This window comes from Peromyscus maniculatus, chromosome 12 (assembly GCF_049852395.1).
Source record: "Peromyscus maniculatus bairdii isolate BWxNUB_F1_BW_parent chromosome 12, HU_Pman_BW_mat_3.1, whole genome shotgun sequence".
Classification (NCBI taxonomy): Eukaryota; Metazoa; Chordata; class Mammalia; order Rodentia; family Cricetidae; genus Peromyscus; species Peromyscus maniculatus.
The window spans coordinates 13,804,680-13,818,536 of record NC_134863.1 but is presented as its reverse complement, the minus strand read 5'-3'; the positions used below and the strand labels follow the sequence as shown (position 1 = coordinate 13,818,536).

The window sequence follows — 13,857 nt, the reverse complement described above, 5'->3', positions numbered from 1 at the left end:
GGGACTGTCCTGTCTGCTCTTGTGTGGAGAACCTCGGCGCCATGCCAGCAGTCTGCTGCCATCTTGGTTTCCTCCGTTGTAAATATTTCCTGAGTGGCATATATATTATTTTGGCTTGAGGATGTGTGAGACAGAATCTCATTTTGTAGAACTACCTGGCCTGGAACTCACTATGTAGCCCAGGCTGTCTCCAATTTGCACTTTTTTGCCTCAGCCTCCCATGTGCTGGAGTTACAGGCATAAATCGCCATGCTCAGCTTAGCATACTTTTGTCTTTGTTTTTGTTTTATTTATTTTGGGTTTTTGAGACAGGGTTTCTCTGTGTAACAGCCCTAGCTGTCCTGGAACTTGCTTTGTAGACCAGAATGGTCTTGAACTCACAGAGATCCGCTTGCCTCTGCCTCTTGAATGCTGGGATTAAAGGTGAGCGCCACCACCACCGCCTGACTCGAGTTTCATTTTTAAATACAATTTCGATCTTTGGCTTCACGTCTTTTTCTGATCCCCCAGCCTGGTGCATTAGGATGAGCTAACCAGAGTCCTCAGAAATGCTTAAGCCCCAGGCTCCCCCTTTTTGCTCTTCTGGTCCTGGCCCTGCTCAGACTTCATGAGCAGAAGTGGGGGCCAAGGCAGCTAGTTGGGAAGAGATTGACTAGGAGAACTGGAAGGGAAAGATTTTAAATTTTCAAAGTCTTTTTAATTGTCACAGGCTGCTGATGGCTGCTTTGTGCTCCCTTGGGGACTGTGGGCATGAATCTAATGAGCTGTCCAGCTGGTCTGGTGCTGCCGAAAGTCTGTTGTGTGTGTGTATGTATATATATATATTCACAAGGAGAGGAAATTCTCTCTGTTCCCCGCCCCCCAAGAATGCTTGTGGTTCTGAGTGGGACATATGCTTTAGTTCCTGCCCTATGTGGTTCCATATGTGTATGAAATTACTGATAGGTTTTATTTCAGTCATTCTGTACTCTGCAGCAGGGCAGCAAGAACAGTGGTGACAGGGACAGTTTTCATCTTGCCCTCTCTAGGATGCTTTTCTTACTATTTTCTAAGTGGGTCAGAGCCAGCAAAATATTTGGGAAGCCCAGTCTTAAGCATTAGGATGCGATCAACATTGGTTCTTGTGTGATTTTTAGATTCCCAGGGTTAGCCTATGCTTCTGGTTTGGTAATAGGCCGAGGTTGGCTTTCTTCATAGGTCAATGCATGGGCTTCAAGCGAGCCTGTCACCACAGAAGGGGGTGTGTCCCCCCATGGGTGTGGATATGCGTGTGTGTGGGTGTACATGCCCACGCATATATTGGTGGGAAAAAAAAAGAGTTCAGCATGAGCTGTCTTCCTCTGTGGCTCGCTCCCTTATTGATTTATTTTTCTTGAGACAGGGTCTCTCCCTGAAGAAGCTGGACCTCATCAGCTGGCTAGAGCTGGGATGACAGGTGCGTACCGCCACACCTGGCTTTCTGATGGGTGCTGGGGATCTGAACTCAAGTCCTCAGAGTAGCATGGCATACATTTTACCTAATGAGCCATCTCCCTGTCTCCAGGTTCGAAGTTCTTCACTTTTGACCTGTTAGGCAGCCACAGATACGAGATCTGTTCTTTCCCTTTCTTTGAAAAATAAGAAGATTCTTGATTTATTTTTAAAAGCAGATCACTACATTTTTACATTTGTTCATTGCGTGTTCTTTCTCTTCTCATCGAATCGTTTAGAAGCAGGCTGTAAAAACCGTGACATTTCACCTCCAAAATACTTTAGTGTACATTGCCAAAACTTAGGGAAATTCTTCCCTGTAGTCCAAGGAAAGTAATGTGGTCCTATTCCAAACTCTCGGGTTGTCCCCGAGGACTTTTCTTAGAGTTAATATTGACATTGCTTCTGATTTAGAATTCAGAATCACCCATCCACTGCATTTGTGTGTGTGTGCCTCACTGGACTATTTAATCTGTAACAGTCTCTCTGATTTGTTTCAGTTTGTTTTTGAGACGGGGTCTCACGGATCCCAGTCTGATCTCCATACTCCGCCCACCCATATTTTCCCATATAACACCGAATTTTTTAAAGACAGGGTCTTGCTGTGTATTGTAGGCTGGCCTCAAGTTCATGATCCTGCTGCCTCAGTCTCCCTAGTGCTAGGATGGCAGGTGTGTGCCACCTCAGAGTGTTTTAAGTTGCTGACCCATTTTAAGGGTATATTTAAAAAGAGTGTATAGAGATGAAAACAGCATGTGGAAATGCTAATCTTGAGCTTGGACATCTCTACTGCTGATCCTCGCCTGCACTCATGTTACTGTGTTGAACTTAAAAGAATAGCATCAGATGTTGATAATCATATCAGAAAGAGCTTGTGCATGCTTGAGGAGAGGTCTTTGGGGAAGCTCATTACAGATTTTAGCACAAGGCTAAGGACATTGCTCGGCTTGCTGTGCAAGCTTGGGACCCGAGTTCAAATCTCTAGCACCCAAGTGAACCCAGGTGTGACTGTGCGTGCCTGTAACCCTGGTGCTGAGGGGATGGAGACAGGAAGGGGTGTAACTCTGCAAGCCTGCAACCCTGGTGCTAAGGGGATTAAGGAAGGGAAGGGGGGAAGGTGACTGTGCATGCCTATAACCCTGGTGCTGAGGGGTGGAGACAGGAGGGGATATGACTGCAAGCCTGTGACCCCAGTGCTGAGGAGGTGGAGACAGGAGGGTGCCTGGGGCTTGTTGGCGGCCAGCTTCAAAGAGAGAGTCTATCTCAAAGGAATAAGGCGTAGAACAATAGAGCCAGGAGCCCTAGGATCCATCTCTGGCTTCCCTGTGGGTGATGGTGAACATACACATGCATAGATACCACACATCCATGATAAATCAAATCAAATTTTAAAAATTGAGCATAGCTCATCTAATAATTGATTTCACTGTATTCGATTTGAGAGTTTGTTCTTAATAGAAGTTAGCTATATTAGATATGAAAATGGTGAGGACCCCTGTACTTCTTTCATTTCCACTGCTGGAACTTGTGCCCCCTAACTGTAATTGATAATGTTTCTAGTTTTTGTTTTTTTGAGACAGTTGCCAGACAGAGTGGTCGTCAGCCATTCTCCACATCTGAACGTGCTGCCTCTTCCTGGGTTTGGGAATCTTAGATACCTCCTTTTCCCAGCATCCCCTTCAGGTGACCGAGTCTGTCCACTTAGCTCATCTTCCGGTGCGGGGAGGTGCCTGCCGTCCCCGCCACTCCCTGGTGCTACTGCACCCCACAAAGTATGTAGAGGTGATGATGATGTTGTTAGGTGGCTGCTGGTGCACTCCGGACCTCACAGCAGCTTGGGGTACCTGCCCAAGATCTGCACAAGAAAGATCCAGCCAGTCAGTGATTCTGGCTAGGGTAACGGAAGGGCTCCCAAAGGCCTCACTACCAGCTGAGGATCTGTTGGCAATGATGGCTGCAGAGGGTGGGTACCTTCTTTGGAGGAGTAGCTGCAGGTAGGTTACTGATCCTCACACCAGAAGCACTAATTGGACTCAGTGGATTATTATAAAAACAAAGCACTGGGGGATCTGGGACAGTGCGAGGAGTGGCGGGCCAATTAAAGTTGAGTATGATCAAGATGCATTATATGTAATGTATGAAATTGTCAGAGAGAGAGATTGTGAGTGTGTGTGTGTGTGTGTGTGTGTTTGTGTGTGTGTGTGAAATGCCTGAGATGAATTTCTAGTCGGCTCATTCCTAAAATGGAGAACTCCTTCTGACTGTCCGGGCGATACAAGCCACCTCCTAACTCTTCACTGCTAATTTGCCATGTGACCTGTGTCTCCTTTCTGACATTGAGCTCCACAGGTTAGGTTGGTCTCTCAATGTGTTTTTGTATGGAGATTGATACAGTGTGTCTACCTTTATGCCTTGCTTATTTTGTTTGGTTTGTTCTGAGAGTCACCTCAGTGAATAAACATGATTGTAATTTACTCATTCTAATCTCTGAATGGTGCTGAGGTTTTGTTTAGTGTTTCATTGAACCTATAGATAAATTTGAAGACAGTGGATGTCTTTATAGTATCAAGCTTTTCAGTCCATGATACATCCTTCCATTTATTGTCTTTAATTTTTGCTAGTGCTTTATGGGAATCTCTTACTAGATTGTTTTAAGGTAATTGATATTTCTGTTGCTGTTAAAACTTTCATTGCATTTTAATTGTCTGGGGGAGGGGCACATGCCACAACATGCATTGTGGCAGTCAGACAGCAACTTTTGGGAGTTGGGTCTCTCTTACCCTATAGCTCTTGGGGATCAAATTCAGGTTTTTGAGCTTGTTTTAGAGCCTTTTCACTGGCCTTCGATGAATTTTCTTTAATTTTTATTGAATTCATTCATTTTTATGTATGTTTTTGTAGGCATGATTTTTCTGTCCCACCAGCCAGCTCCCAAATAACCACATAGAGACTTATTAATTAAAAATGCTTGGCTGATAGCTTAGGCTTGTTACTAACTAGCTCTTACATCTTAAATTAACCCATATTTTTTTTATCTATGTTCTGCCACATAGCTCAGTACTTTTCCTCATTACTGTATGCTCATCTTGCTTCTCCTCCTGACTCTGCCCTTCTTCATCCCTGTGCTCTCTCCCTGTCCCCAAGTCCCACCTAACCTCTTTCTGCCCAGCTATTGGCCATTTAGCTCCTTATTAAACCAACACATCTTCACTTTTACAAAAAGACTATTCCACAACATGTTTTGCCTGTGTGTATGTATGAGTACCACATGAATTATTGCTCTTGGAGGTCAGAAGAGGGTATTGAATCTCCAGAAACTGGAGTACAGAGGGTTGTGAACCACCATGTGGATTCTGGGAATCAGACCCAGGTCCTCTGCAAGAGGACCAGGTGCTCTTAACAACAGAACCACCTCTCTGTCTCTGTGTGTTTGTGTCTGTCTGTCTCTGTCTGTCTCTCTCTCTCTGTCTCTCTCTCCAGCCCCTTAAATGTATTTTCTCATTTCATATTGCTTTGGTTACCAGCAGTAGATCGAGATCTTTTTGTATATTGACCTTGTAACAAATGACCTTGTCAGATGAGCCTATTAATTTTTATTCTTTGTTGAGTATATTTATGTTTTCCTTATACCCACCCAGCCCATCTGTGAAGAATGACAGTTCTTTTCCGATCTCTTTGTGTGCATGGTTTTTGTTATTTTCCCATCTTCCATTGTTGAGGACCAGCTGATGTGTTGATTAACCCTGTGTTCCTTGTGAGGAGTTTCCTAGAGTGATATGACAAATGAGGCTAAGTTGGTTGGTAGGTAAACACAGTATGTAATTTCAAAATGGTATTATGGTGGGCTCTGAGACAGTGCTGTACTTTTTAATGTGTGCCTAGATGTGGACTTAATTAGATGTTATCGTCTAATTTTTTACCTGTATTTGGGCCTAGATCTTTATTAGAGTTCTCGTGGTCAAATAGGAACCTGGAGAGTGGACTCGGTGTTCTTGCCTCAGCGGTGGTTTAAGAGGGGGTTGGCAAGATCCAGGTCTTCCGGTGTGTTGGCAGTCGTCTGAGTGAGCAGAAGGCTTTGGCCAACTGGACTGTGGAAGGGAAAATGAGACCTTGTAGGTGGAGTGCTGGAACAGAAGGCGTGGATTGCAAAGCATGAAAGCTGTAGGCATGGGCAAGCTTAGCTGCCACTGGGAGTGAAGGAGGATCCTGGACATTCTGTGGGGTAGAGGAGGGGAAGGTGTCTGTTCCTGGGGGGATTGCATCAGGGGTACCCCATCCGGAAAATGCATAGTAAACATGAGGCTACAGCCTTCTGATTTCACAAAAAGAATTTTCTCGTATTTTTCTGATTTGACTTGCTTTTCCATCTCTTTTGCTAGTTTTTTTTTTTTTATCAGCCTCCCCGGAAGTAGGCTCTTACTTTGTAGCCCATGGTGACCTTGAACTTACCTCCTAGCCTCTGAGCACTGGGACTGCAGGCACATCCCACCATGCCTGCCGCTATGACTGGCTTTCTTTACCATCTTTTTGTTTTAAATTTTTAAATTTTTTATTTTTTATTTTTATTTTTTAAATGAGACATGGTTTCGTATGGCCCAGGCTGGTCTCAAACTTGCTCCATGGCTGAGGATGGCCTTGAACTCCTGAACTTCCTGCTTCCACTTCCCACTTCCAGAGTCTGGTATTAGACACAGGACCAGCTCCATCCACTTTTCTATGTAGACCTTTTTTCTCTGATTACCTCTGGGAGATTCTAATAGGCTACCTAAGAACTGCTTGGGTAGAAATCCTGGCCACGTACTGGTTGAGAGACTGTAGCCAGCTCCCTGAGCCTTGCTTTTCTATCTGTAAATGGAAAGAGTGCAAATGATATTTTCCCATTGAGTTGGAAAGACTGAATGAAATAAAGTAAGCCATGGCGTCTGGCCCATAGGGAGTGCTAAGGGGGTCTGCCTGGTTGCCTCTTTCATGGTCTGTCTCCTTTGTTCTTTTCCAGAATTGTTGGTTCTTCTTGTCCGTTTTCCTTTGTTCAGGAGTGGGTTTTTTGGGGGGAGGGGGCGGGGATGGCTAAGCAGGTAATAGCACTTGCCGAACAAGCATGAGGACCCAAGTTCAAACCTCCAGTGCCCAAGTCAAAAGCCAGATGTGTCCTCGATGCTGAGGGGATGGGGACAGGAGCATGAGAGCCAGGTGTGACTGTGTGTGCCTGACACCCCAGTGTTGTGTACGTGTGCAGCGGGGCGGGGTGGGGGTTAGAGACAGGAAAATTGCTGGGGTTTTTACTGACTGCTAGCCTAGCGTCTGGTTCAATGAGAGATTCTGTCTCAGAGAACCTCAAAGAAGTGAGAGAGTGGTTGAGCAGGACACCTCATGTCCTTCCTCTAGTCCCCATGGGCACCCACGTACACATGCACACACAGCACACACATCCCCTCACACATACACACAGAAACACTTTCAGCCAGGTATAATGTGGTACTTTCATTGTTTGGGGGAGGGGACACATTTATGACCTCTATTTCTTGCTAATGGATAAAGTCGGTGATTGGGATCTCCTGTTTCTGACCGTGCTGTAGAAAGCTGCTAGAGTGATAGCATGGAACTGTCTCCTTTTCACAGCAACTCGAGTCTCGGACAATTCCTTCAAGCCCTTTGGGCCTCAGGATTCTTATGTATAGGGGACTGAATGGACCTCAGGGTTCTTATGTGTAGGGGACTGAATGGACCTCAGGGTTCTTATGTGTAGGGGATTGAATGAAGTAGACCAAGGCCCCAGGCAATCTCTCAACTGCTTCTCTGAGAAAACAACTAGAAATCTCTAATGTATGTGTGCCATGAGGAGAAGATCTTGCTGTATTACTCTCACACTGTCAGTACTTGGAGAACATGGTCTCACAAAGGATCTGAGAAGGGAAAGCAGGGATGAGATCTTCCCGAGAGTGAGGGCGGACCATTTTATTGTCGAGGCAGTTGACTTTGTGGGTCCATCTCCCTTTGAGCACAAAGATTTCTATTTATAGATGTTTATCAGCTCAAATAGCCAACACTTGGAACATCTCAGACTTCTTAGGCGTTCATGACCCTTCTCCAGTCTAGTCCAGCTCCATTCTTTCTAACTAGAGTTGTCTGGCATCATTTGGTAGGTCCACCGTGGGAAGGCGAGCACTCTAGTTTTTAAAGCACCAGGTAAAATTATGCAGCATCATGGCTCCATCTGAGTGCCATGTTCTTCACTTTCAAAGAAGCAGCTAGTACTTCATTATTCTGTAGGTGGAAGTTTCTGTCCCTCCAGCCAGCTCCCAAATAACCACACAGAGACTTAACTATTAATTAAGATAGTTCGTCCAATAGCTTAAGCTTGTTTCTAACTAGCTCTGAAATTAACCCATTTCTATTCATTTACTTTCTGCCGCATGGCTGTATTACCTCATCTCCTTAGCGTTCATCCTGCTCGCTCTGCGTCTCATGGCACCTCCTCTTGACTCCTCCCTTCTTCTTCCCAGCATTCTTTCTGCCCCGAAAATCCTGCCTAGCTATTGACCATTTAGCTTTTTATTAAACCCATAATCTGAGTGACATTTTTTTACAGTGTATAAAAAAAGATGGTTTCACATTATTCACATGGATGGGGAAACCCGAATCACAGAGCTCCTCCTGTTGGGAGCTCCTGACTTAAGTGCACTCTTCCCTGACTGGCACTTGCCAAGAGTAGACTCGTACCCGCAGCCCTCGCCCGGCAGAACTGTGGGGAATTGAACGTTCCTCTCATTGCTCTCAGGCCTCACCAGCTCTGCCGTCAACATAGATTTGTGAAGCTCGACATTGTGTCTCTGTCCAGCCTTTTCTCTGAAGACGATTGATACAGGGTCGGGGTGGGGTCTTTACGGCTGAATCGTACCTAGAATTAAAGAGTAAATGTGGACCCCGCCTTCGGCATTAAAAGCTGGTTGGTAATATAATCAGTTTATAATTTATTGTAATGAGGGGATGGTTTAGGGTTATTTTTTTGAGAGGTTTTACCACATACCCAGTCTGGCTACAAACATCTGGTCCTCCCGCCTCCCACGTACTGGGGTTGTAGGAGTAGACCACCATGCCTGGCTAGCCTGGCTCTTCATCCCAATGTCATGATCGCTCCCTGTGTCCATCACATGTGAGCCTGGCGGTAGAAGACACTGACAGGTGGTACAGCAAACGGTCTAGATTCCCTCTTGAAATGGATTACGCCTTTCCTGAAATCATAATGAAATTCTCTCTGGGAGGCTTTGGTTTGCATTCTACAGTTTGCCTTGTCAGGAAAACTGGTAATTTTAATAATAATATTGTAAAAATGAAGATATTTCTAAAACTTGAAATGAGAAAATTTAACATTGCCATAATCACTTATTTTCTAAATTTAGATAAAACTGATGATAAATGACAATTTTTTAGACAAAGAAAAGTTAGACTTTTAAGGCTGCACATAATTTTTCCTCAAATTGGAGTGTTGATACTATTCTGATTTTTTCTTTAACCAAAGCTTTGACAGCAGGAAAGTAATTTAAAAAGAAAAAAAAGAAAAAAAAAAAAAGGCAGTGGCCAAGTGGCCATCCTGATGGCTACCAGAGTTTCTCATTTATTAACAAAACACAAACACAGAGAAGCTTAGCTACTTTTTGTGACTTGAGATCTGAAAACATTTGATGACAATTGACTCTCGGCTGCCATGATGTCACCATCAAAAACCCATGACAGAGACTCTAATATTAGACTTCTAAATATAATCCGTTAGTTCTCAACTTATTTCATGGATTCAGGAAAACACAGTTGGTGTTATGTAAGAAAGGAATTATGAAAATCGGTCTTCTCCAGTCTGTTGTTGGCAAGACAGCCTTTTTCTTTTCTTAATATATTGTGTGTGGGGTGTTGGGGGGGAATGTACACACGTGGATAGGGGTGGATGGGGGTGCATACATGTGTGGGTGTGAATGCATGTGTGTGCCTCTCCATACACAACAGCATTTTTGTGGAGGTCTGAGGGCAGCTTTCAGAGGTCAGTTCTCTCTGCCCATCATAGGTTCTAGAGGTCGGATTCAGGTTGTTGGATTTAACGTTATAAGAGAAACTGGTTGTCTCAGTCTTAGTAGATAGAAAAGGATAATTACGTAGCTAATTCTGTCTAGTATAATCACTGGAACTTAGCCAGACTCCTAGAAGTATTTTAGAAGCAAACATTGAGTCAAGGAAGGTTTTGGTGGGTCACCAGAACACTGACTGTGGTTAGTTCTTCATGAGCCTTGGTTAAGTAGTCCTCGGAGAAATGTGACCTCATCCTGCACCCAGGTAGCTAGCCATGTTAAATCCTCTCTGGAAGGGACAGCCCTTGTGGTACAGTATCTTTGTTAGGGTTTGTCCTTTGGGGAAAAGGGACAATTTAGCATCTAGGTAAGACAGGAAGGGCTGACTTAGTGTTCTGTGCTCAGGAGTGTGGAGCCACTGTACACAAAGCACCTTCATTTTGAAAAGTCTTAACTTCTTTGCCCTCTCAGAATCCTATGTGGAATCTCTAGTAGTCTTACAAACACAGCCCTAGCCACATGTACTTCGTGAATTCAGGAGAAGCTGTTGACATTGTCTTGGGCCATCTTCTGTCGCTGTAACAGAATAACCCAGACTGGGTAATTTATTAAGAATACATAAATATATTGCATACCTATATGTATATGCATATATGTAGTCTATGAAGTTTATTTTGGTTATGGTTTTGGAAATTGAGAAGTATTTGGTGAAGCCTTCATGCAAAACATGGGAAGAGACCAGACTTGGAAGCTAGGCACACTGGAAGGAGAGCTCCTGTGGTTGCTAATTCAGCCCTTGGAGAACATCCTTCCCTCATTCCTCCTTCTACGTGGAACTCTCATGGTCCAGACACAGCCCTTCATGGCCATTACATTGGGAAACAGGCTGCAGTGGGAATTTCAGAGGGGCCAGAACAAGTCCAGACTATCACTGGGGCCCATGTCCTGAAGCACTGCTAATGTAAACCAGCCCTTGATTGGTTGCTGGGAACAGCTGGGAGCAGATATGGTGCGCACAAAGTCCTCCACAGACCTCAGGTTGTTAAGTCTTTCCCCCAGGGCTGCTCAGTTGTTTTATTCCTTAAGTTGTTTTATTCCTTAAAGTGTTTTGTAATTCCCCTAAACCTGAATGTGTCTTATTCAGAACTAATATTTAGAGTTACTTGAAAAAGACTTCAAAAAAAATCATATTTAATTTGAAAAGATGATTCTGAGTAAGAAATGTATTGCTGCCAGGTGGTGGTGGTGGTGGTGGTGGTGGTGGTGGTGGTGGTGCACGCCTTTAATCCCAGCAGTCGAGAGGCAGAGGCAGGCGGATCTCTGGGTTCGAGGCCAGCCTGGTCTACGGAGTGAGTTCTAGAACAGCCAGGGCTACACAGAGAAATCCCATCTCAGAGAAAGAAAGGAAGAAATGTATTGGTGCAGCCTTTGAGAAGCTAACATGTAATGGCTACCACCACAGTTTGTCTGTCTTCTCCTTTTGGGGATAGAATTCTTGGGGTCCACCCTTGGTCCTCTGTTGCCACCTGTATTTTCTTCCTCATCACCTCTAGTATTTTCCAAGACTTCAGAAACTGGGAAACAAGACCCATGACTAAAGAGATAGGACTGGGGGTTGTTACTCATTAAGATGTCAGGCTGACTTTTCTTCTTGGGAGAAGTCTCACTATGTATCCCAGGCTACGTATCCCAGGCTAGCCACCAACTCCCCCCCAAGTGTCAAGACTGCACCTGTGCACCACCCTACCCTACTGAGGAACTTGAATTGTGTTTTTGACAAAAGGTTGCCTGTAGGTGTGGCAGTTTTCCTTGACCTTGAGGTCCAAGAACAATCAGCGCCGACCTCGGTTTGCAGGAAGAAGCCTGAGGTATTGACCGCTGTCTTGTCTTTCTCCCCTGTTCCTCTTCTGATTTCAGTGGTGCTTCACGCCCCGCCTCCCACCAAGATCAAGCGGGAGCTGCATAGCCCCTCCTCTGAGTTGTCATCCTGTAGCCATGAGCAGGCTCTTGGTGCTAACTATGGAGAAAAGTGCCTCTACAATTACTGGTAAGTGTTGGGGGTGGGGGAACTCAGGGCGGGGCTGGCTGGGGGGTGGGGTGGGGTGGAGCTCAGAAAGGCTCTGGGAGTGAGTTCCAGGTATTATCTAGCATGCCCTGGGGCAGAGCCTGCCTGCCTTTGCAGTGTGATCTAGGTGCAGTGGGTTCCACCGGGACCATTATATGCTCTGCATGAAAGGCAGAACTTTCATTAAAATGTTGTGGCTCCATAGGGAACCAAGACCAGCTAGGGAAAGAGCCTGGAATACTGGGCCATTTGATCTGTGAGACAGGTAATATACGCTTCTCCTGTCTATCATATGTTAATGTGAACTTTGAGCACCAAGGAAATAATCTTCAGATCAGAATAAACAAAAAAGCCCCCACACTTGTGCCCTTTACTTAAGAATATCCAGGCCCCAGGAATGAGGCTTTAATTTTAATCATTCTTTGCACTCAGAAGGTAAACACAGATCTGCCTGGGACCAGCAGAGGCTTGCTTAATTCAGGTGCTGTTACCTTCCACAAAGCTTTTTGACCAATTTCTGGGAGCCCTGGAATATTTCGAAGAGGGGACCAGAGAAGGCCCATAATTTCCCAGCCTCACCCATCCACCCTGCACACGCGCACACACAGAGAATTCTTTTAGAAGGAGGGAAAAAAGGAAACCGGAAGCAGAAGCTAAAATTATCTTTGAGAAAAATCACTAGAAGTGTTAAACAAGTCCTTTGACGCAGAGTATCTGTCACATTTCAGAGGTACAAATATTCCCCCGGGGCTGGAGCAATTTAACTATGTTAATGATGTCATTTCCTGGCAACAATGGGCTGCACACTGCTGTTCTGCTGGACCTGGTTACCATGCAAATGCCTCGCTGCAGCTTAATGGATCCTTGTCTCTTTCTTTTCACAGTGCCTATGCTAGGAAGCCTCCCTCTGGGTTCAAGCCATTAACCCCTCCGACCACACCTTTGTCCCCCACCCATCAGAATTCCCTATTTCCCCCACCTCAGGCAACTCTGCCCACCTCAGCTCTTGGCCCTGGAGCCGGCCCAGTTCAAGGGGTGGGTCCGGCCCCCACCCCTCACTCACTTCCAGAACCCGGATCACAGCAACAAACATTTGCGGTCCCCCGGCCACCACATCAGCCCCTGCAAATGCCAAAGATGATTCCTGAAAGCCAGTATCCATCAGAACAGAGGTGGGTACTGCTCTGGACTTTCCTTGATTCCTTCTCTCATGGGTTCTTTTCCTCATCAGGAGAGAAGCAGTTAGTCGTGTTGGTGAGCTGCCTATAAAGTTACCACTCCACTGAGGCATCAGTGAAGCAAGGCTACTGATAGATACACTGTGGGTATGGGCTGGTTATGTACCACCCTGTTCCCTGGGGTACTCAGAATGGTTTATAGGATTGCAGCATCCTTGGGAAGCTTGTCCACCCACTTCTAGCCATGAAGACGGGTGACTTGTCCAGGATGCACGGTCAGTTGACCTCTCTGCCCACAAGTTTCTGGGCTCCTCAGGAGATAACTGCCTGTGAGAACTGAACTTCAGATTATGCTCCTCTTAATTAAATTATTATCATTCTGTTTGCATCCTGGGAAAATTCTTAGTTACAGGAGGCATTATTTTATTCATCAGATTTTAGCATATTTCTGCAATAAAATGAACTAAGGATGTTAGTGATAATGTCTGCTTTTGAGGTACAAATTTCTTGGTTTCCCTCTGGGTAGTTTTATATTTCTAACAGTTAAAGCATCAGGGGAAATTGTCTTAGAGTCCTTCATTCATCAACAATAAAGGTAGAAAGGGAACCTGGCTATCTAAGTTCATTGTCTGGCAGTGGTTCTCAAAGCTTCCCAATGCTGTGACCCTTTAATACAGTTCCTTGTGTTGTGGTGACCCCCAACCATAAGATTGTTTTTATTGTTACCTCATACTGTAATTGTGCGATTGTTATGAATTGTAATGTAAATATCTGATAACCCCTGTGAAAGGGTCGTTTGACCACCCCCAAAGGGGTCATGATCCACAGGTTGAGAACTGCTGCTCTGTGGGAGTCCAGAAATTTGGCTGGTTGTAGACTTACTGTATGTCAGATGTTTTTCATCTATGTTGAATCATGAGATAACATGATAATGATTGATCAATGGTGTTACCAAGGACTGCAAGATGGAGGCCACTATTCTTCATATCTATCGCCCTGTGGGGGCCTGGGCGCAGAGAAGGGAGGATGCAGATGGGGTCTTTTCCGAGCCTGGTTCACCCCAGTGTCTGTTTGGAGGATACTTGAC

At 45.1% G+C, this 13,857-nt stretch overlaps 1 protein-coding gene across 2 annotated transcripts in view; it reads left to right on the top strand.

Moving 5' to 3' along the window:
- The window catches only part of Etv5 (ETS variant transcription factor 5), a 62,903-nt gene that overhangs the window by 16,830 nt on the left and 32,216 nt on the right, over positions 1 to 13,857 (top strand). The window contains exons 6-8 of one of the 2 annotated variants that reach the window (XM_016003617.3): positions 1,382 to 1,435; positions 11,445 to 11,574; positions 12,477 to 12,764. In XM_016003617.3, the coding sequence (XP_015859103.1) occupies positions 1,382 to 1,435; positions 11,445 to 11,574; positions 12,477 to 12,764 (472 nt within the window). The remainder of the gene's footprint in view (positions 1 to 1,381; positions 1,436 to 11,444; positions 11,575 to 12,476; positions 12,765 to 13,857) is intronic. The other variant, XM_006985050.4, reaches the window with a different exon arrangement.